Source organism: Amphibalanus amphitrite, unplaced genomic scaffold (assembly GCF_019059575.1).
Source record: "Amphibalanus amphitrite isolate SeventyFive unplaced genomic scaffold, NRLGWU_Aamphi_draft 000637F_arrow, whole genome shotgun sequence".
NCBI classification, from domain to species: Eukaryota; Metazoa; Arthropoda; class Thecostraca; order Balanomorpha; family Balanidae; genus Amphibalanus; species Amphibalanus amphitrite.
The window spans coordinates 283,341-306,237 of record NW_024882131.1 but is presented as its reverse complement, the minus strand read 5'-3'; the positions used below and the strand labels follow the sequence as shown (position 1 = coordinate 306,237).

Sequence of the window (22,897 nt, the reverse complement as noted above, 5' to 3'; positions counted from 1 at the left end):
TACGGACGCTCGTCTGTGAATAGAAGCCGCTTGTTCAACGAACAGGGTGGCCGGACACTTCAGTTACCCACACAACGCGATTGCGAACATAAACATGCTAAAAGAATACACAGACGGAGCTCGTAAAATTCGATGCTGAGAGCCGCTGTTTCGATCGTGAATGAAGTTCGGGGCTCGATTCTATGCGTTCCTTGATTCATGGCTGCCTCCCACCAGTTTTATGTCTACGAATACCTATTCGGTTGGCGCATCAGGATGACTTCAACACGGTACAAATATGACATTATGATCCCACATGCCTTGACTGATTCACTTCACTCGCGACCACACCGGTGCGTAATCCCCCCCCCCCCCCGTTCCGCCGGGTGCCCCTGCCGTCGACTCGGCTCCGGCGGGGCGCGGCAGCTCATCTCCGGCCGGCTGCAGATGGACCGTGCGTCAGTCGGCGGCGCGCAGTGGCAGTGGCCGGTCCGGTCTCCAGTCTGTCCAGACACCATGGCGCGCCACACACTACTGCTGGCGGCCGGGGCTGTGCTGGTGGTGGTCTCAGGCACCGCGGCGGCAGGGAATAGCAACGGTGAGGAGACTCGGGGAGCGGAGACTATAGCGGGGATCGCTAGTACTACACGCTGAGGGGTAGTCGGAACCGGTGTGAAGTGTGAATTAATATTTCAAGAGTAAACAATGATAAATTTGCTAGCCTAATCGTATTTCTATTTTTGCCTGGTAGCTTCGTTATTTGTCCCTGAAAGTGGGCGTTCTTATGAAGCTGATCCCGTCTAATCGGTACCAATATGTGACACTACGACCAGCGCTATGATAAACACAAGCCAACCAATGTTTATACGACCGGAGAGCACACTGCACGTCCGGCTTAGGTGAGAAGTTGGGTACGCCGGCCGCTCGGGAGCAAATGGCCATTGCCACGGGCCACGGCGATATTCCTTACTAGCACATCAGTTGGTCAACTGAGCAGCACCCAAACCACAGGGTACATTCCTAAACCCCAGGCGCATCGGGTCGCCAGCTCTCGCCGCCTCCCTGTCTCTATGGGAGTCGCCCGTCCGCCGCCGGTGACACTGAGCCCCTGTTGATGGCAGTGTCGCCTGTTTGTCCGTTACAGCCGTGATGCCCGACCGGTACTGCCTCTCCTGCCTGTGCGTGGCCTCGAGTGACTGTGACCTGAACACGCCGTGCCGGGAGGTGGGCGGCAGGTCCTTCTGCGGCCCCTTCTACATGACCGAACACTTCTGGAGGGCGTCCAACGTCAGCACCGAGCAGCGCTTCAGTCAGCTTGGTGAGCGGAGAGCGGAAGACCCACGGCGGGGAGATTAGGGAGAGGAAGCTACGCTGAGTGCATCTGCTAATTGTAAATAGCATATGAAATATGAATATTGCATGAAACGGCAAGCAGCCGTTTGCTGCATATGTACGCGGAAGGTGATAAATGTTCGTTAACGGGCTAGCGCCGGACAGCGGCGAGACGGTCCTCCGAATAGCCGCGCCGCCGCCCGGGGCGGCCCTGCCGGCGGCGCGGCCCTCTCGGACGGGACGGGAGGGGACGGGAGACGCTTCCCCAGTGCGTGGGCGCTCGGTGCGCGCGGCGGAGGTGCGCTCCCGCGCGCCGAGAGGAGCGTCCGTCGGGTTCGATTTTTTTCTTTCTTTTTCAGCTCGTCGACCGTCCCTCTCACATCGCGTAAGGAATGGAGGAATGGACATAACATGAGAGGGACGGCCGGCCGATCATCAGCCAATGTAACGTTCGAGCAGAGTCTGTGCGGCGCTATAGTTAACGGAAGATAACGTTGTTATATCAACCTTTCGCTGGTCAAGCCTTCGGGACAGCGCAATCTCTTGTCCACCGCCTTTTTAGGAAAAAAAAAAACGTTAATAAGATTGGTTCGAGCGAAAGATTTGCCAACCAAAAGTTGATTTACTATCGCTTCTTGACACGCCCAATTACAAATTTTACGCCTGTTGCATTGCATGTGCTTGTACGAAAATTAATGAATTCGGCGACTAGCCTCCTCCTCGTAACCTCCACACCGGATAAGCCATCGCCTGAGGACTGAGACACTCCAGTAATTGGAAAACTCGGCATAACATGCATGCATTGTTTGACCACAACTCCAAATGTGTCTTAGCTTAGCCCAGCAGTCATCCTCTGACTATGCAGCAGCATTGCTCAACCACTCGTCATCCTCATGAGCTTGTGGTCACATGTGTGGGAGCTCGCGTGTCCCGGCATTCTCGCTGGACCAACTAGCGTGTGTTCGTGTTTCAGACCACCTCCGCTGTGCCCGTGATTCACGTGGTGCCTCGCTGTTCTGACTGACCTGTGTCCGTGTTTCAGATTACCTCGGCTGTGCCCAGGATGTGGACTGCGCCGGCCAGGCGGTCACTCTCTACATGGCCAGCCACGCCACGGTGAGTTCACCCGGTCCGGTGCGCCGGCCAGGCGGTCACTGCGCCGGCCAGGCGGTCACTGCGCCGGCCAGGCGGTCACTCTCTACATGGCCAGCCACGCCACGGTGAGTTCACCCGGTCCAGTGCGCCGGCCAGGCGGTCACTGCGCCGGCCAGGCGGTCACTCTCTACATGGCCAGTCACGCCACGGTGAGCTCACCCGGTCCCGCAGACACCCCGCTGGGTAAACTCCATCCAACCATCCAGCTTGTACCCAAGTTGGCTTTACTTATACCTGAATCCTCAGCAACTAATGGAGGCAGCCGCAGGAGACGCTTGTCAACAGAGACGGACCGTCAAATCAGTAGCCATGCGGTGAACTCATATGGACGTTCCAAACCGTCCGTTTCAAAAAGCGATGAAGTTCGCAATTGGCCTCGTCCTAATAAAGAGTGACATCGCTGCACTAGGTGTTAGCTGGCCCGGGAGACGGGAGTAGGTAAAAGAATCGGTGATATCTGCGATAACGACAATCCTCTGAAACTGATCTTAGCAAGGTAAGTTACTAAAGCAACCGCAGCCAATGTAATACGTCGGTTAGTGGGGAGATACCATCTGACGGTTGACGGGGAGGAGAGGGGCATCACGAGGCCAACTACTTTGCACATTTGTTTGGCATATCGTCAAGCAGCATCGTGTAAAGGCCGCGTACCATTTGATAATGCTGCACCCAGCGTCCAGGCTGAAGGTCGCATGTGACGCAACAACCGATCGAGGCTTTACTTAGTGATTGACGATCAACATATCTGCCTATATTACACCGGACCCTCTGTTTCGGTGTAATCTGACTTAGGAGGACGTCACCACTACCAGTGATCACCCACTGACGTCGCTCTGCCGCCGGCAGGACTGTGACGACGACGGCCACATCACGTGCAAGGACTTTGGTCTGACGCACCTGCTGGGGCCGCGCCGGTGCCACGACCCGGCGCAGCGCCGCGCCGCCGAGGAGACCGTGTTCGTGCGCCGCTTCGCGCGCTGCCTGCTGGACACCCTGGGCCTGCTGGGAGCCGGTCGGCGGGTGCGGCCGCACTGCCAGCCGCGACTGCTCACCTGGCGGGCGGCGGCCGACTTCGACAGCGAACAGCAGCAGCTGCTCTGAATAGCTGCTCTGAGACGGACCGCAGCAGCTGGTCTAAACAGCTGCTCTGAGAGGGACAGAGTTCGACAGTCAGCAGCAGCAGCAATTGTTCTGAAAGCTGACAGTCTGAGAGAGGCTGTATGGACACGGGTGGACAGTCGCGGGCCTCGGGAGTGCGCGACTGAGCACGGGTACAGCGGCTGGAGAGATGGTGGAATGGACCGACTGCGGAGAACAGAGGCTGTTGGAACTGTTGTTAGTTGTATGTACGCTAGGTGTGTCTTTCCAACCAATAGCTAGACACTAACATGAACAATCTTCGACAGTGAACGGTGTTACTGTGCAGTCTCCAACTGGACAGAGGACATCCAACGACCGATCTTAGAGAAGACGTACACAATCTACCGTGACGGCGCTTACATAATGTCGGCAAATACCTACCAAATCGACCAAATGGGTTGGACACAGGCTTGGAAAGGCCGAATTCCAAGCACATCATCTCCGGCAGTCCGTGGGACAAACCCAGTGGCGCACAGTACCGTCGGACTGCTGAGCTGCCTTCGAGGGACGGCAGCCGGAGACCAATGATTTACCGACGGGATTCCGCTAATCCGCGTTAACCGTCCCTGTCGAACGTCAACTGCTGCCAATTCCCGGCCCGGGTCAGGAATGCCGCTCCCGGGAATAACGTCCTTCGAAGATCTGCTGGCGAACTCGCGGCTCTACGCGACCTTCCACATGTAAACCGGTGAATATTGCTGGAACAATGCAGGATTGGCAATAGGACCGAACAACAGACGGTATTGCTGCCATCGCTGGATTGTCCGTGCAGTGCGACTGACAATTGCCATTCTACCATCAGTGCCATACCGGAGACGGTGACCGGTCGGTGCGGGCCGTCCCACCACAGTGACCTCCGCAGTGACCTCCGCCGGAGTGGAGCGCGACGCACCGGCGCCGCCGGATCCAAGGACACTCGTCACCGACTGCAGGGATACCGGCGGCTGCTGGTGACTGGTAGTGACTGGGACAACTGTCGGTGACTGCGGCTGTTATCGGCTATCGCTGGAGAACTGTGGGAAGGCAGGCGCACTGTCCTGTGGTTACCATTCTAATTAGCAGAACCTGTTCTTGAGAGAGAACGTAATTCACGCGAAAAGGACAAGAGAAAGACCGGACCAGGCAGATTGGCCATCCCAGCCGCCAAGGTAACCGCCGCTCGCTGACCGTGGCTAACCTCGTGTGGTAGTGCGTGGGAGTATGCTACTCAGCCTTGCCATCCGGAAATGACAGACTCATCCAGAGCCGATCGAAACGAGAGTTATACGGCGTCCGGACTGCAGCGACCTGAAGCATGCGAGCCGACCGTGACACTTCTGAGAACCGCAGCCGCATGCCAGAGACGCACTATGTGTGATAAATGACCCGGGACGGCATCAAGGCACATTGGTGGACCTGTTTGGGCTGCGACGTGATTCAACGGTCGTCAATTCAATGCAGCGAGATATGCGAGATGGAGAGTCCCAGTAACTCGGCCGCCGAATAGATCACAGTGATCGACCTCGACCTCTTCATGGAACAGTGTGTCGATCGGAGGCCGAATTTAGAGGACAGAGAGGCTGGAGACAGCCCCCTGAGCTCCACTGTCACACAGCGGGGTCGGCGACAGCCCCCTGAGCTGCACCGTCGCCCGGGTCATGGAACCGGCCGCACAGACCTTGGCTCCGGCTGTTTTGCATACCCGCTCACAGACTGTCCCATAAACCAGAATCAACCAACGCAAGGTTACTGATCGCAAGCAATAAACTTCAAAACACAGGACTGTTTCCAGCCAACACTTCCCCACTCAGTCGGCAATGGCCCGGCGGGGATAGCTGTGAATACGACCGTGAAGGGGCAATTGTTCGTGTCGGCCTAGCGCTTGCTTGTCTCACAATAGGCTGTCCATCGCTGGGTGATCCTGTGATAGGCTCGCAGTCGCTAATAATGCCGTAGCCATCATTTGCACTAGAGTGTCTGTAACTGATGTGTTTACGGCCGTCCGTTATAACTGATTGGGTGGTTACTCGGGTCCGTAGGTGCTGATAAGCACAGCGTCACAACCACGTAACAGGATCACTGACGTTTTATGACGTTACACCTCCACAGGCAGGTGGTCCGGCTCGGACTGGCCCCATCCGTGACACACCAAGGTCCTCCCCCAGTCAGTTGTGGTCACGAATCTCAGCCTATCTGACAGCCCCTCCACTGGTCCCAGTCGTAAGCTCTGTAGACGACCCTGTAGACGACAAAAGTGTCTAAAAATGCACCGCTCAATATGTCTAATTGGGTGCCCGACAGAGATATGTCGAGTCATCAGTCACGTGACCAATGACCACCCTTCACTGTGCTGTACGATTCCGCCGCACCGTCTCTTTATCTCGTTATGCTGTCGAGTGTATTTTGTTGCGCCCTGGGAAAGCGTGAATCCCATAAAGTATAAAGTGAATCCTGCGAACTGCGATTCATGTGTGATAACATGATATTGTGTAGAAGTGTATAGACATGGTACTGAGGCGGAGGCCGTGCCAACTGTATGAAACTGTATTGTAAGTTGTAAGTAGCATGTCATAGTGCATGTTTTGTGAAGTATTGTGAAATTACGAGATGTCTCGTATATAGCATATGAATCGATGTTAATTTTGATGTCTAATAAATTCGTGCTACGGATGTTCGTTGTTTCATTATTGCACATGATTGCAGTGCCCTCAATGTCGAAACTTAGCAGATGCCCAGTTCAGTCCAAAAGGAATGAATCCTGACAGATCCATTGGCGTTGGACCGCACCTCTACCTCCCAGCCCAGATCCCCCCCCCCCCCCAATGGTCGATATTCCACACAGAGGTGGGACATTCCCGGACCTCACGGTTGGCACCTCAGACCGCGGCGAGATGCGAGTCCCTGGTCTCACATACGGAATATCGTGACAGAGGACTTACAGAGCCCGCTTCCGCCTGCGGTTAGCGTGAGACCAATGACGGATCTATCGCCTGGGAAGGCTGTATTTTTAGTTGACGATACATGGAGATGGGACTTTGGCCGATGATTCACTTAGAGGTGATCGGACGCTACTCAGACTCTACAGGAGTCAGCAGATTAAAGGCGACAGAGCATTTTTGTACAGGTGTGGCCTATCGAGCGTAAGCCGGTGTCCCTTTCATGAAGAATTTCATCAAGCTGTACATTTCATCATTTTTCTGTTCAGGAATGCGAACTGCCGCTCAGACGACAAGTCCATGTCCTTATTTGTAGGCGCTTAATGCGTAGTTAACTAGTTATCTCCGATATCTAAATTGCTTCTGATGTCGATGCAAAATAATTACATGGATAAAACAACCCGTATGTTGCTTAACATCAGCTGGTAAGAAGATTAAACTTAATTAGACAACGCTAACAATCGTTGGAGACGGGACGGCCGATAAGGGCTCCAAAAGTTTCCGAATAGCCAGGTGCTACTCGTTTGTTTGGCAGACCTCCCAAAGACTGTACGGTTGGGATCAGATGATACAACCAACACAGACAAATCCTGTCAAACAGACAATGCGTCTTGCTAAAGAAGATTTCAGCAAGATGCCAGTAGATGGCTTTACAGAAGTAATGCAGCGCTAAACTACCCACCACATTTACTGAGTCGTAAAGGTTTAGCAGATGAAATGCGAACAGAATCAGCGGTCATTACCACAAATCAAGGTGAAAGAGAAACAATCTGACAAAGAGAGTCACCGCAGACTCACAACAACCGATTCAGAGCTATGCATGAGCGCCCACGTCGACCTAAAAATCTCGACAGTACATACCTAATCAGATAAGGACAGAAGCGAGCCACACCAAGATTACACCGTGATTTGTAATCCTATCCCCGAGTCGAAGACAGATAAAATCCATCTCGGCACTGCCAGCCACCGTCTTCAGCAGAAACGTCGCCGACGTCATAATTAAAGACGTCATCAGCCACAGAACGTCAGCGGGGAATGCGGGAGGGGGGGGGGGGGGTGAGCGACAGCGGAATGGACGTCTCCGTGTTAGCCAACACTGTGACATTCAGCCGCTGACGGACTACGTAGACACAGTAGACGGGCTGATAGGCTTAGATCAGACAGCGGCACCCCTTGTCCACCATCAGCTGACCGGTGACACTGAGCCGACCAAGACTCGAGGCCAGCTCGGAGCTGGGAGTTGGGACTGAACCAGAGTTCGGAGCTGGAGTGGCTCGAGCTCGGACAGGCGGCTCAGAGGTCGAAGCTGGACTGTGTCGTAGGGGCGCGGAAGCGAGAGAAGAGAACCGAACGGGCCGAGAGGTGTATTCCGACTGTCTACAGTTCGTCAGCGTCGGTGCCGGGAGCAGAGCATCCGTGGTTACAGGATACGGGGCCGGTCCGCCGAGCGAGGCTATATTTGGGTCGGCGGCCGGACCACGACGCGTGAGGGAGCGCGCCTCCGAATGACAGCGGAGCTCGAACGTGTGTTCTCTTTACCACGATATGAGAGAAGGGAATCGGTCCCACAATATCTTCCCTCCCCCCAGGGAAGCGTAGGGAACCGAAGCGACCATAGTAAAGAGAGCAAACGTCAAGCTAACGGAGAATAATTTTTTGGTTGAGCGTATTGCAAAATGGTATGAACAGATAAGTAGGTGTTTCGTGGCAATTGCACCTACTGCCTGCCACGGTGGCTTGAATGGTCGTTGATCTTATTAAATGGTAAGAAAAAGGACCATTGCCGGACCGCTGTGCGTGTCTGTCAAGGTCGTGGAGCTTACGGCTGGGCGAGTCCTCTGCTCTTTGGCAGGGCTCGTCCCATGGGCATCTCTGGCCCTCGGCAACTTTGGCCGTTTTTGGAGACAAATATATAATTTCGGTGATTGAACCACGATTTGCACGTAATTGACTGTCCATTCCATTTACAAAATGCTCAATTTACGTTACCTGTCGAAATGACAAGACAAGTGCTGGTAAAATTAAAGAACTGCACTTGCGTACTTCTCCGTAAAATTTTGAGAGTAACCACAGAAACACTGCAAACGACACAGAACACTGACGAAAACAATTTCATGACAGTACAATTTTTCACAAATTCACAATTGTTTTACAAGATTTCACCAATCAATCACTGTCACTTTTTTATAAAAATATCAAGAGTTCATTTATCTTTTTCATTTTCTTGATCACGATTTTTAAGTGGAATGATTTTTGACTTTTTCTTGAGTTTTTTTTTTAGCTTGAATTTTCCATTCTTCTCTCCTTCAGGCTAGATGTTGTATACGAGGTGGTGTCCATCACTCGATAACGCTGAGGAGGACTGCGCAGGCTGATGAGCCGTGCGCTGTCGGCGGGCTCCGTAGAGGTCCAGTGCAGCTGATGGCGTTGGTTGCCGCAGGCCGATGATGTTGCCGGGCAGAGCTGCTCACTGGAGACGGTGCAGCTGGACGATGACAAGTCCAGGATGGTCACAGGTCAGCTCCCTAGTCGATGACGTGACGTAGGGGCGACGCACCGTATCGGAGCACGGACTAACCAGTCTGCGAAGTTAATGCAGATGCAGAGGCTGGGGTCCGTTGTGAGGGGCACAAGTCCCCTCGACCGCCGCTGCCACCATTGTCGTAGGGGCGCGGAAGCGAGAGAAGAGAACCGAACGGGCCGAGAGGTGTATTCCGACTGTCTACAGTTCGTCAGCGTCGGTGCCGGGAGCAGAGCATCCGTGGTTACAGGATACGGGGCCGGTCCGCCGAGCGAGGCTATATTTGGGTCGGCGGCCGGACCACGACGCGTGAGGGAGCGCGCCTCCGAATGACAGCGGAGCTCGAACGTATGTTCTCTTTACCACGATATGAGAGAAGGGAATCGGTCCCACAACTGTCCCCGACTCGGAGCTGGAATTGGCACCGAGCTCGCTGTCAGAGGGCCCAAGGACGCGGCCGGGATGACCCGGAGCCGGCCGGCCGACCGGCGTTGTCTCCGCTGGGTCACGGTGTCAGCCGTCCCGCTGAGGGAGGGACACACCCACAGCGGGCCGAGTCGGGTCGACATTCCAGCGCGTACCGGCCTGATGCAACCGCGGCCGTCCGCCGGCCATCTATCTGCCGTCGCAGACGGTGGCGCAACGACACCATAGCTGCAGGACTGCAGGACAGGTCACGGCTGGGGCGTTCCACGACAAATCGACAAATAAAAAATTAAATTTGCACCCTCATATTTTATTTTTCGTTGAAAACTGGTGTAAGGGGTTGTGATGGGCGGGGAAGCCAGCTGTGGCAAGGATTTTTTTCTCCGAACAACGGTTTCCGAGATATAGCCTCGGGCAATTCCTGGAGGTCGCGCTGCAGCCCTATGTTTGGCGGCCTATAACTCAAAAACTATTGGTTTTCTACGATAACACTTTATATGGTTCAACTCGCAATCAGACAACAAACATTTTGGCTATCTCGGATTTTCATTTTTTGAAAATTTTGATCACGTGACCTTTTGACCTATTTTTCGAAGAGTGACCTTGATATTTTCCCCACTGAAAGTTGCAATTTTGTCTGATGACGATTAAAGCCTTATCAATTGTCATTCATATGCGAAAATAAAAAACGTGGATATCGCCCTGCGTTGACCTCAGGTCAGGTCATTTTTATGACCTGTCCATTATTACGAGCGGGAGCGACAGTGAGATCTCGAGAATAAAGCAAGATAGCGACAAGCGGTAAACGGTGCAGGGTACACACGGATAAGGTCTATAATTTTTACTGAGGTCATTTTCAGGTCAGGTCAAAGATGACGTCACAGGAGCAAAAAGGAAGTCAAAATTGCGGCACTACATATATATGAAGTTTTTCTCGAATAACTTTCAAGGTATCCTAGCTAGGAACAAACCAATAGCACCACCGTGATCCTCTTGTCGATCCGCATCGAAACACATGTATGTTGACCTCGAAAGGTCGAAAGGTCAAAAGTTGACCTTAGGTCACGTGACGAGCGGGAGCGACAGCGAGATCTCGAGAATAAATCAAGATAGCGACAAGCGGTAAACGGTGCAGGGTACACACGGATAAGGTCTATAATTTTTACTGAGGTCATTTTCAGGTCAGGTCAAAGATGACGTCACAGGAGCAAAAAGGAAGTCGAAATTGCGGCACTACATATATATGAAGTTTTTCTCGAATAACTTTCAAGGTATCCCAGCTAGGAACAAACTAATATCACCATCGTGATCCTCTCGTCGATCCGCATCGAAAAGTATGTATGTTGACCTCGAAAGGTCGAAAGGTCAAAAGTTGACCTTAGGTCACGTGACCTAAGGTCAACTTTTGACCTTTCGACCTTTCGAGGTCAACATACATATGTTTCGATGCGGATTGACGAGAGGATCACGATGGTGATATTAGTTTGTTCGTAGCTGGGATACCTTGAAAGTTCTTGGAGAAAAACTTCATATATATGTAGTGCCGCAATTTTGACTTCCTTTTTGCTCCTGTGACGTCATCTTTGACCTGACCTGAAAATGACCTCAGTAGCAATTATAGACATTATCCGTGTGTAGTGTGTACCCTGCACCGTTTACCGCTTGTCGCTATCTTGCTTTATTCTCGAGATCTCGCTGTCGCTCCCGCTCGTAATAATGGACAGGTCATAAAAATGACCTGACCTGAGGTCAACGCAGGGCGATATCCACTTTTTTTATTTTCGCATATGAATGACAATTGATAAGGCTTTAATCGTCATCAGACAAAATTGCAACTTTCAGTGGGGAAAATATCAAGGTCACTCTTCGAAAAATAGATCAAAAGGTCACGTGATCAAAATTTTCAAAAATTGAAAATCCGAGATGGCCAAAATGTTTGTTGGCTGATTGTGAGTTGAACCATATAAAGTTTTTATCGTAGAAAACCAATAGTTTTTTAGTTATAGGCCGCCAAACATAGGGCTGCAGCGCGACCTCCAGGAATTGCCCGAGGCTATATCTCGGAAACCGTTGTTCGAAGAAAAAAATCCTTGTCCCAGCTGGCTTCCCCGCCCATCACAACCCATTAGACCAATTTTAAGCAAAAAATAAAATATGAGGGTGCAGGGCACTTGTCGATTTGTCGTGGAACGCCCCGGCTAGGTCACAGCTGAGGGACAGCTTATCCATGCAGGACTGCAGGGCAGGTGATATCCGGTAAACTGCAGGATAGGTCGCATCCAACAGCTGATAAAACCGACGAAGGACTTTTGAAAAAATCATCTTTATAGCAGTGACTTCAAGCTGTCGTACTGTCAAAAAGGCTTTCAATACCATCTTGGGGGCGATCCGATGACACCCCTCTCCACATTTTAGGCCCTCCAGCGGCCGCTGACCGCTCCGACAAGGTCCCTCATAATTCACTGAGACAACGGACAAGGTCCCCGAGTCGACCGTGACATTGGAGTTCACAACACGGACCGACCGCTTTCCCTTTCGGCGCCAGCTCGGCTATGCAGCGGCGTGCGATACTGGCTGCAGACGGCGGCTGTAGCCGGTCTCGTGCAGTGCACGCGGCGCCTGTGCAGGCCGGGGAGCGGCCGGCACACTTACCCCGATACATGCACTATTAGGAGGGGCGCAGAGTCAAGGGCGCGGCCCCCGGTACGTGAGGTGCTGAGGTGCCGAAGATAATAAGTCAGTACTCCTGTGGCGGTGGTGAGACTGCCATCAGATGAGCCTTATCCCCGCAATGATTCCCAGACAGAGATGTGGCAATTCACTGCCGTAATAGACACTCACCAATAGACGGTTAGCTCCCATCAGTATTCAGTATTCACCTCAAATCTCACGTAAGTCCACATTATTGTATTGCACAAATTCCTGCATAATGAAATACATCAAATACCGGTAATTCAAAGATAATGTCACTGTGAATTAAAGTCGAGAATCACGATATCAAATAGGCGCTATTCCTTGATGCCATGACGCTCGAGAAAAGCACGGCATCTCAACATCCTATTCAAACCTAAAGTATCCCATTCTCGGTCTCTCTCTGGAGACCATACCCCTGGAAACCAATTCGGCCGATCGGTCAATTCAACGATCGAACAGCAATACTCTGCATCGACGAGCCCTCGAAGCCTTTTTGGCTTCAGATCCTGACGACAGTGCCGACAAGAAAAAGCCAAACAGGCACCAAACAAGCTTTTTACGTTAGCGCAATCTTATCACACCACAGTTTCAACTTCTTTTACTATCAGCGACGCTTTCAATGTCACTTTAGTCTTTCACAACATACGAAAACTGGCCAACAGAGCACTTACTAATAACAGCTCTTGAAAGAAATTATCCTTTAATGTAATTGAAAACAAACAACAAAACTGTCAACCAGTGGGTGCAAAATTTCAACAAACGCTAATATCATCTGAAATGCATTCAGATAGACACCGCACTCTGAGCTGCCACACTCTGCCGCCCTCACTCCACATACCTACCCACCCTGCCAGACCAGCCCATGCACCGTCGCCAAGGGGACGAGCATTGGCCCCTGCGTACGGGCGCTGACCCCTGTATAGGACAGCGCCGCCCAGTGTGGATATTGGGGCAGCTGCCCCCAGGTGGACAGCCTGCTCCGTGTGGATACGATGTCCACCCACTGTGGACGCTTACTGTCCCCACAGGGCACCTATGTGGACACGGCGGCGTCGTCGTCCGGTCCAGAGGCCGCCAGATCCTCCTGCGAGTCGTCCTTCGGGGGTTCGCTCTCCTCCGGGTCAGCTGGGGGCACAAACACCGGTCAGAAACGGAACATACACCACGGCTACGGGTAAAGGTCAATGAGCGCCTCTCAGTCTGAACTAAACAAGCAAGACATATTGTGATAAATACATGAACTCATTGTACATGAACTCATTCGGCTTATGTAACCATGTCTTGTAGGATGGTGAGCTCTTACATTAAGGTACAGATTCGAACAACCAAACATTAAATTTTTGCTGCCCACCAGAACACCTAAATCTAAGTAACTGGAACTTATATGACGTTCCCGGTTCGCCTGACAAAGCAGAAGCAGACATCACCATTAGCATTTGGCCGTTGACGCACAAAAGCTTCCCTGAATGGACGGCAAACAAACCAAAACAAAAGGCAAATGACAAATGACAGACTTACCGTCGGTGGGGCTTGCCTTCGGGTCGGCATTGTCAGATGACTCACAGCAACAGTTTTCCCAATCCTTTTCAGCGTCAAATCGCGCAATTTACCATCTGAACACTGCATAAAAATAAACCTGTTTCTGTATTTTGTCAAAAGTAAGCCTCAATATGAGACCATAAGTTATAACAATGATAAATTTCTGGAAAGATAATCCATATAATATACGGACACACCACCTTAACAGTAAACTTGTCTAAAGAAGAAAATATCTTTATAATCGGCATCGCACAATTCGTTTTTTTTTTATCTTCGGAGCAGTGTCTTTGCGGTTGGGCCGGGACGACTGTAGCGCCGTGCGATCGTAGCGGAAGATCACACAAGCTGAGGTTCCGGCGATTGCCGACAGGCAGCGGAGCGACGAGCCCGCCTCCGCGGATCAGGGTAGGAGAGGAACGTCCTCTGGGGTTGACTCTGAGGAACGGACATTCGGAAAAGGATTAGTAATGAAGAGGGAAGAGTCTATGAGCGAGAACATACACGAGTAAAGAAACGCACACCACTTCACAATACGTACCCTCACCTCACAATTATCGATCAAGCGACAGAAGCCATTTAGAAGTAAACCGTTACAAAAGAAGTCCTTTATTCATTTTTTCACAACAAGGAATAGCACATGATAAAGTTGTGATGTGTATGCTGCACACTCACACTCCACTGGCGTTGGAGCGCCGGCGAACGAAACACTCACGCTTCTACATGTAATGCAAATAACGCGAACCCCAATTTAGTAAGTGAAATAACACAAGTGTGGTATAAATACGATGAATTTATCTTGGTCTACAGTTACACTACGTTTAAAAGCCTGCCTAGATAATGAATATCGATGAGGTCTGTGTAAATGCGAGAATATGGGCTCGAGTTAGGGCACTGGGTATCACTATAAAAGCCAGGTAGAGTAATGACAAAAAATACTGCAAATTCCTTTCCCTACCAAAAGTCAGGTAGTTTTGACGAAAATACTACAGATCATTTTCATAGATACTCACAATAGGTCAGATGCTATACTTGAAAGAAACGGTCACTTGAGATTTTGATCAGATGACAGCAGGCAAACAAGACCGTCAATTTCTCATACCACTTTAACGATACAATTGGGCATGATCCCCCTACAGCATCAACCCTTGAAAATGAGAGTTCCAATAATATATGGGCACTTTTGAAATGGATGCGTCACGCCATTAATAAGTCTTAACTTCCTTGGACAACTTTACCCCTCACAGCCTGATTCAACAATCAATGCTAAGAGAGAAGCCCTACAGAGCAGATCCCGTTGGCGTTTGTACGGCTGACCAAACCACCGATCTTTGGCATTGAAGTCTGCTGGAGGTGTGACGTCATCACTGGAGAACGGCCGTGCCCCACTGGTCAATGGCCATGGATTCGAGCTAATCAGCAGTGCTACCTTTCCGTTTTCAAACTTCGCCACGGCTGATGATAGACGCTTAATGACAATGACATCACGCTGACAAACGCCTTACAGTCCCGGACGCCACTCCCGACTTCCCACTGCCCTAGCCAACTGCGTCTCAGCCACTTCCCGCCGTCCCAGCACACTGCGACGTTCTGAGGATGACCAACAGACATAGGCCCGGACAACACCAGACACCCGACAGCCGGCCGGGAGGTGTGATACCTCCCTCTGACGGAGCCGAGCGGCCGGTCTGGCTGACTCTTGCGGCTTCCCAGTATCACTGGACTGCACCGATGGGAGGTGACACAAGCCGACACGATATGACACGGAATGACACCAACTGACACTCCCGACAGGACCTGACACACGGACCATGGCATGCAGGGGACAGCCGACGCTCGCCAGCCGATAATGGATCCCGCTCCCCCCCCCCCCCTCCCTGAGCCGCTACACCCTCAGGTCACCGCCGCCGTTGGGGCCGTCGACGGCCGGCGGCTCGGCGTCAGAGAGCAGCGGCCGGTCGTCTGACCCGTCCGACCCCTCCGACCCGGCGTCCTCCGGGTCACCGGTCAGTGGGGGCGGCGGCGCCTGCCCGCCCGGAGCGGCGGATCCGGCGGCGGCTGTCTCACCGGCAATCCAGCCGCGCTCGCGCATGAACGGCGTGATGATGACGTCGTTGTAGACGGACATGCCAATCAGCAGGATGACGAAGCCGATCGGCTGCCGGGGAGGGGGGAGGGGGGGGGGGCACTCGTTAGTCGTCCGCTCACTCGCCAAGCCCGGAAGTGGTGAGGTATAACACGGTTAGCAGATTTGAGCACCAGCTTGAGTGAACAAGGACAAAATGGCTGCATGAAATGAATGCCTAAACGCATACATTACATCCAGCTGTCTTTCCCAAATTGATAAATTGATACTCTTGCTTGATTTTGTGTCAGCTAATCCATCAAAATCGCCGTAACTACAAACACAGTACCTAAGCCAATATCTATTAGCTATCTAGAGTCTAGACATCCAAGGCTTAAAGAATGGATAACGAAAAAGAAGAAAGGCCAGGGAGAAGATAAAGAAAGCAAGCAACTCCGAAGGACAGACGGAAGGATGGAAAGAGAGGACGGATGGTGAAAGGCAGGAAGGTCGCTCGCCGGATCTTTCTATAGCCGTGCTACCTGCAGGTACTGGAAGTCCTGCCGGCCCGCCGACTCCCTGCATCTTACCTGCAGGTACTGGACGCCCTACCTGCCGGCCCGCCGCCCCCTGCATCTTACCTGCAGGTACTGGAAGTCCTGCCAGCCGAGTGCCAGCGACACCAGGTAGATGACCAGCGTACGCACAGAGTCCAGCACCATCCGCGTCGTGGCGTTAATCTCCTTGGTCACAGAAATGCCGGCGAAGTTGAAGAAGGCGATACTGATGATGGTGCCTGCGGGGTCAGGCACGAGCAAGAAATGCTGGCTGAATGAAGCATCGGTATATTACGAAGAATGAGCAAGCATGTAACACTAGCATGCTAGACTGGAAATTATCGAAAAATTATGGGCAGTGATGACTACTATCAAAATAAAGACAAGTGAGGAAAACATATAACTGCTTTATTTGTATGCCGTCTTACTTGTATTTTCGATGTCTCTGAGTAAGATTGTGAAAAAGCACCGCGGCTGTCTGATAATATAGCGCCGCCGCCCCTCTCCGGCCGCGCCCGGCCCACTCACCGCTGAAGGCCAGCGACAGCTGCCAGTTGTTGCCCAGCTGGTAGAAGGCGTCCAGCGCGTCCTCCAGCCGGTACTCGGGCGACGAGCTGAACGTCGAGTTGACGTGGATGTGGTACATGGGGAAGAGCAGGATGGAGAGCACGACGAAGCCGAAGAGTCCCTCGCAGCCGACAGCCATGAGCGGCGGGACGTTGGCCGAGCTGACGAAACGCTCCTCGATGACCATCTGGCAGGCAACCACCACCTGGGCGGCGATGATGAGCGCGTCGCCTGCCACACACAAGAGCCGTCAAAGGGTTACAAGGACGGACAGCGGAGCTGCAACAGGGAGGAAGACTGCTGAACGAACACAAAACATACAGAGAGAACACTTGTGTGCAGATAACCCTTAGTTAGTTAGCTGGCTTAAAACAGAAAAAAATATCGATAAAATACTTGCTATGTTCCTACATCCATCAAGAATATGTCGATCGAGCATGCTACAAAGCAAAAGTTTTGGTAGACCCAGACGAGACTAGACTTAAAGCCGGTTCGACTCCTCCCCATGAATATTCCATCCTTGCCCCACCATTTTTGACGCGGAGCTCGTTATATTGCCGGTATGGACTCACCGAGGATGACGTTGGAGGTATCGTACTCCTCGTCCGAGGGCAGCAGGAAGTCGGAGACGCCCACGATGGCCAGGCCGATGATGACGAACACGATGCCGGCCCACTGGCGAGCGTTCAGCTTCCGGCCCAGGCAGAACATGGAGAGCAGGCCGGTGAACACGATCACAGAGCCTGGGGAGGGACGGAGGCAGTTTGGTTAACACAGACCCTGGGCAGACAGGCCGGTGAACACGATCACAGAGCCTGGGGAGAAACGGAGACAGTCTGGTTAACACAGACCCTGGGGAGACAGGCCGGTGAACACGATCACAGAGCCTGGGGAGAAACGGAGACAGTCTGGTTAACACAGAGCCTGGGCAGACAGTCGGATAAACACGATCACAGAGCCTGGGGAGAAACGGAGACAGTCTGGTTAACAGAGACCCTGGGGAGACAGTCCGGTAAACACGATCACAGAGCCTGGGGACGGACGGAGAGGTCAGTGAACTGTCGGGAGACGCCGGAAGGCAGGGGACTGGTGGGAGAAGAAGGATGCCAGGGGGCTAATTTGAGACGGTAGTGGGGATGGGATTGTGGAGGCCTGTAAAACCGTGCAAGTTAAAAGGAACGGAGACGGGGGTCACTCACTTATCGACAGAAGCTTGATATTGCAGATTTAACTATGAAAATATACCATAAGCCATCAGTACCAACAACTCCACTACCTCAAGCATGAGTGCTGTTCTACACGCCGGCCGGAGATCACTGCAAATATTCACAAGTGACCTGCATCACGGCTTCTGATATCCCTTTTGAGTGACAGCGACAAAGCTGGCGCGATTCAACAAGCCACTAGCGATAGTCCGCCAGTATGTACTGAGAAAACGAGAAGTATTTACCAGGGTATATAGAACAAGAGGAGTATTTACCGTCAATGGTATCAAAGGGAGTGCTATTGACTGATCGTAAGTGGTAAATCAATAGGTACAGAACCGGTGGTGAGATGGTGATGATAAACACGCTTCGTACCATAAGTTTTAAAAAATGTTATCCCGAAAAAAAAAAATTATGAAGACTTGAGAGTCGGTGCGGTATATTGAGCCACCGACAGCTAAAACTCAATAGCTCCCAAATCAATAGGAGGTGCATGGGTACACCGCCGTCGACCGGCCCCTGACCACTGTTATCTTATGGAGGACCTCTTCACTCGTCCCGATATGAGGTCGCGCGGCGACTTTCAGTGGCGTCCAATCTGCCCATCCCGCTGATACGGGCCGGCAGCGGGGCCAGAAAAAGGACCGCGGCCGACACTTGTGACCCGCCGGCGGTGACGTGGCCCCGGCCCGGTCACGGGACATACCTCAGGGGGGAGATAGGTGACCTATGGACGTCCTCACACTCTGCTAGGGGCCCAGTCACGAGGTGTGAAGACACAGACCGCCCGCGGATCCTGATTCCTGAACCTCCCCGGACAGACCGACGAGCGGGGCAGTTCACAGCCAGTCCCACGGGGTTAGTATGGCGTGGTAATGCGACAATGGGTCGTCTTGAATTTCGAACAATGAGCGGTGAAACTGGAAATGCTTTCGAAAAAAAACTCGATAAAAACTCGGCGACCGAGTGGCAGTAGCTCACAGATACGCCCTTTATCCTCATTGAAGTCATCAGGAGAATTTTTTGTTCACATTCTCTTCCCCTCAATTATCATTAAGCATTTAAACAAGCTCTAACAGGGCGCTCCCCTGACGGCCGTCCGGCTCGACTTCGTCGGTCGTCCCTCCCCACCCCTCTCCTCCTCTCCTCCCACCCATCAACGCCGGCCGTCCCTGTACCCCCCCCCCCCCCTCCCTCTGTGTCGTGTCGCCAACCGGGTGATTCACGCGGCGCAAGTACGCCCACAAAAACCGGCCAGCTGGCGGCGCCAGTCCCGCTGGACGCAGCTGCGGGTCGGACCGCCGACACGACACCAACACTAAACACTCGCCGCCCGCGGCCACACGACAAACACGGCGACTGGTGAGGGCGGGTGGCGAACGGGATACAGCCGCAAACACTTGTGAAACAGCCCGACAATTGTAGATAATCGTCAACTCACAAATAGGAGTCCAAATCAGACCGATGACGAACAGTCACAGTAGGCTGATCGGCTTTGTGAGGATGTAAGTTGTCTTGGTTATCGGTGTTTGAAGGAGTGCGTATTTGCACAGAGCAAACATCGTTGTTTGACTTATTCTTAGCAGCGTCGTAAAACAAAGCAACCAAGCAATGAATGACCGTTAATGGGGACAATGACCTAATAAACGGAAATTTCATGAGCTGAAGTAGCCTAAAAAACGAACACCACGCAAATATCACGCAAAAAGAAATGTCACTATGATGGCACGGAATGTAAGTGGACGACTGTCACGCCAGAGCAGTAAATTCCCACTTCAGATACCGACTCCGTAATTCACGGTGACACCTAGCCAGACATACATTGTAAAAACTTGGTGGGCAGTGCCTGCCCTCCAATGTTGCACACGCTAGCGTTTGGACGGTGGTAACCGGACAGAGCCGGCTGATTCAGAGTCTGAGCGAGAGCTGCCAGACAGCGGTCAGCGCGGGCAGGCGGCAGCACACAGACGCTGACACAACCGTGTTCCTGGTATACGTCAGCTGCCGTGCAGCCGGACTTGTCGCCACTTCCTGATGGGCGTCTCCTTCCAGACTCCAGTGAGGGACAGCTCTCAGAGTCATGCACGACCCCGGCAAGCTTCCGAAATATCGTTATCATCGGCTGACGGAATATGAGACACGCTTCTAAAATCTACCTAGTCCGATTCCATGTAGGAGACTAGCTCGTGACTCGTAATTTCGGGCTCGTGGACTGAAAGTGTGAGTATCGAGGCGTCTCCTGTCCGGGTGCGTCCGCCCCCGACCACGGGACGGCCGCGCAGACTGGGCTATCTTATCCGCCGGCGAGGACGGGCAGTGTGCGTCAGTGGGTCGGTCGGCCGGTCCACCCCGGGTGGGCCGCGCCGCCCGCCGGACCCGCCGCACCACTTGAGAGCCGGAGACAGCGGGGGCTATCGGAGCAACGCGACCCCGTGACACCGAGATAGGCCGGAGGGGCGGCCCGGCCGGCCGACCACAGAGCCCGCCGGCCAGCGCCGTGCGCCCGTCCAGAACGGCACGGAACGGGGTATAAAGACCTTCATACGGCAGAGCAGCCGAGCCGAGCATTGAGGCCACAGAGGCGGGGAAACAGGGATCTAGGGAAACAGCGAGTTTCCCAGCCAGCAATTTGGTTTGGCTCAAGTGCGTTTCGCCCCGGCAATTCCGACATGCCCGAGTTGGGCCGGTGTAAACGAAACGCCGTCAGAGCCGGGGTTTGGGTCGATATGATATGGCTCTATTCCTTTGCCGTAGCGCTCCCGAGTTGGTATGGTTTCGGACCGCCAAGTCTGGCTCAAGTCCGGCTCCCTGCAGCCAGGTCCGTCTGCCTCGAAGTTGCTCTGGCTTACTGTGGCCGAAGTACGGTTGAGATTGTACGGCACGGCTGATGCGGCGTAATTCAGGTGCGGGCGAGCTCCGGGTTCGTGTGTCGTGTCAGCTCCAGTAGAGCCCCAGACCTTGCCCGTACTTTGACCGGAGCAAATGCCGGAGCTAGCCGGAGTAAAATAAGCTACGGCCCAGACCAAATTTGTTGGCTGTGTCTATTGTTCCGCTTGTGAGTTGAGAAAGCCGTTAAAGTTATTCCGGTGTCTGCTATTCGAGTCTCAAATCATCACCAAACATGTTTCGAAAATCGTAAGCCTTTAAAATATGGGACTGAAGCAGCAAAACTCTGACTCATTAAAATGGCGGTCACGATGGTTCCTCGGTAATAATGCCTAAATGACACGAAACAACCATAATATGCAATGAACTGAAACCATATCCGAACCCTACCTGATGTGTGAACTCGATAACTGTCCTCATTTTATAATACTACTTTCATTATCATGAGTTGCACTGATGCCAGATACAAGTTAAAAGGCATCCCTCCCCATGTTCCCAAACTTCGTTCCCACCCCATCCGGCGGTCCGGGCGCACTGACCTCGCAGCATCTGGAAGGACGAGGCGTACGTCAGGTTCAGACCGACGTACATCGTGGACGTGGCGATCATGTCGCACATGGCCGGCGGCAGGAAGATGAGCGGATTGAACTGCCGGTTGCCGCCTGTCAGGGTGCTGGCCTGCACTCGCTCCTCGCCGCCTTTGTGCTTGAAGATGAAGTAGAACATGAAGAAGGCGTACATGCAAGAGAACTCTCCTACAAACATGGACGTTGCTTGTAGGAATGGATGGTTGAAGTGGACCAGCTCGCCTACGCTGTTGATGCTCTTCAGCTGGTCGGCCCATCTGGAGGAGAATAATTGCTTATTAGTGAACCAAGCATTAACATACAGTAACCTTACGATTGTTTAATTTTCAGTTTCGTGTATTAACTGGAATATGACAAAAACAGTGAGAACAATGCATAAAGAAACAACTTAAGAAAGAAGGTAAGAAGATGAAAAGATTAAAGATACATAACCTAAGCTCAATTCAACAGTCCAAAACCAAAGGTACGTGCTTTACACACTAGGTAACACAAAAATTATAAAAAAGGCAAATCAATCTTAGTTAAATATTGAAAGCTTAGCAAAACCAAAAACATGAACTAAGGAAATATGACAGTGTATAAATCCCCTGCACATAATGTTATGAAATTACAGGCAAGAGTTCTAAGTAGGTCAAACTTACTTTGTTGAAAGTGTGTTCAATGAGCCTGTGACGACCATAAGTCCAGCCAAAAACAGTTGATAAGATGTCCACGCCATAGTTCTGATATTTTGAGGTGAATAGCTATGAAAAAACACAAGACCTTCACACTGGTTTCAAGCACAATCCAAATCGAGGTTAGCTAATGGCGAGCCGGCTAGAAAGCGAAACACGAACCGAGTCGCTCCGCTTCCACCAAGCGACTGGAGTTCAAGCTATCATCGGCAGATAACAAGGCCACACTGACGCTATATCGAGGTCATCGAGATAACTGATAAGTGTGTCTTATACCGATATCAGCCTGTCCAAACACACCCAACCCCCTCTCCCACGGTGTGCAGCGAATGCTCTCCTTGAAGCCGCACAACAAAAAGACAACGTAAACAATATTTCGTTACTTCTGCGCTGTTTTTGTGACAATTTAGTCTTTAAAACACTGCACCTTAGCTAAAATACTGCCAAATCGTTGTCGAGCAGACACTTAGCAGAATATATTACAACGGAAATGAAATAGCAGTTCGAACTTGAAACGACAAACACCTATTTTAATAGAAAGCTGCAGTACCCTTTTGTAGCATGAATCGTAGATCATTCTTACAAGTTAAAATGAGCGCCCTTCTGTGCAATTTGTGTCTAACCTAGCCGTACGGGTAGGTAGCGAAAATCCCGTAAA

The 22,897-nt window shown here is 52.1% G+C and overlaps 2 protein-coding genes across 4 annotated transcripts; one reads left to right on the top strand and one right to left on the bottom strand.

Moving 5' to 3' along the window:
• Positions 1-409: 409 nt before the first annotated feature.
• LOC122363744 lies at positions 410-6,255 on the top strand. The gene is made up of 4 exons (XM_043333350.1): positions 410-577; positions 1,124-1,297; positions 2,354-2,427; positions 3,313-6,255. The coding sequence occupies exons 1-4, from the start codon at positions 427-429 to the stop codon at positions 3,565-3,567; spliced, it is 654 nt and encodes a 217-aa protein (XP_043189285.1). The 5' UTR covers positions 410-426; the 3' UTR covers positions 3,568-6,255.
• A 6,105-nt stretch (positions 6,256-12,360) lies between these two features.
• LOC122363734 (solute carrier family 35 member F6-like) lies at positions 12,361-22,833 on the bottom strand. 3 transcript variants are annotated; one of them, XR_006253415.1, is made up of 8 exons: positions 22,207-22,833; positions 21,518-21,822; positions 17,460-17,630; positions 16,849-17,118; positions 16,405-16,559; positions 15,766-15,856; positions 13,681-14,136; positions 12,361-13,287 (listed from the first exon to the last, which is right to left on the bottom strand). XR_006253415.1 is itself a non-coding variant. In XM_043333331.1 (7 exons), the coding sequence occupies exons 1-7, from the start codon at positions 22,281-22,283 to the stop codon at positions 13,196-13,198; spliced, it is 1,161 nt and encodes a 386-aa protein (XP_043189266.1). In that variant the 5' UTR covers positions 22,284-22,600; the 3' UTR covers positions 12,361-13,195. The 3 variants fall into 3 exon arrangements, 2 of the variants coding, with proteins under 2 accessions (XP_043189266.1, XP_043189265.1); XM_043333331.1 differs by lacking the exon at positions 13,681-14,136 and having other exon boundaries at positions 22,207-22,600; XM_043333330.1 differs by lacking the exons at positions 12,361-13,287; positions 13,681-14,136 and having other exon boundaries at positions 14,296-15,856; positions 22,207-22,619.
• Between the last annotated feature and the right edge of the window lie 64 nt (positions 22,834-22,897).

Excerpts from the sequence above, each read along its gene's own strand:
- LOC122363744 (XM_043333350.1), top strand. The coding sequence starts at position 427 with ATGGACCGTGCGTCAGTCGGCGGCGCGCAGTGGCAGTGGCCGGTCCGG. Across the intron at positions 578-1,123 it reads GGCGGCAGGGAATAGCAACG|CCGTGATGCCCGACCGGTAC; the intron begins GTGAGGAGACTC and ends TGTCCGTTACAG. Across the intron at positions 1,298-2,353 it reads GCAGCGCTTCAGTCAGCTTG|ATTACCTCGGCTGTGCCCAG; the intron begins GTGAGCGGAGAG and ends TCCGTGTTTCAG.
- LOC122363734 (XM_043333330.1), bottom strand. The coding sequence starts at position 22,283 with ATGGCGTGGACATCTTATCAACTGTTTTTGGCTGGACTTATGGTCGTC. Across the intron at positions 17,631-21,517 it reads GTCCTTCCAGATGCTGCGAG|GCTCTGTGATCGTGTTCACC; the intron begins GTCAGTGCGCCC and ends GTCCCTCCCCAG. Across the intron at positions 15,857-16,404 it reads AGGACTTCCAGTACCTGCAG|CCGATCGGCTTCGTCATCCT; the intron begins GTAAGATGCAGG and ends CCTCCCCGGCAG.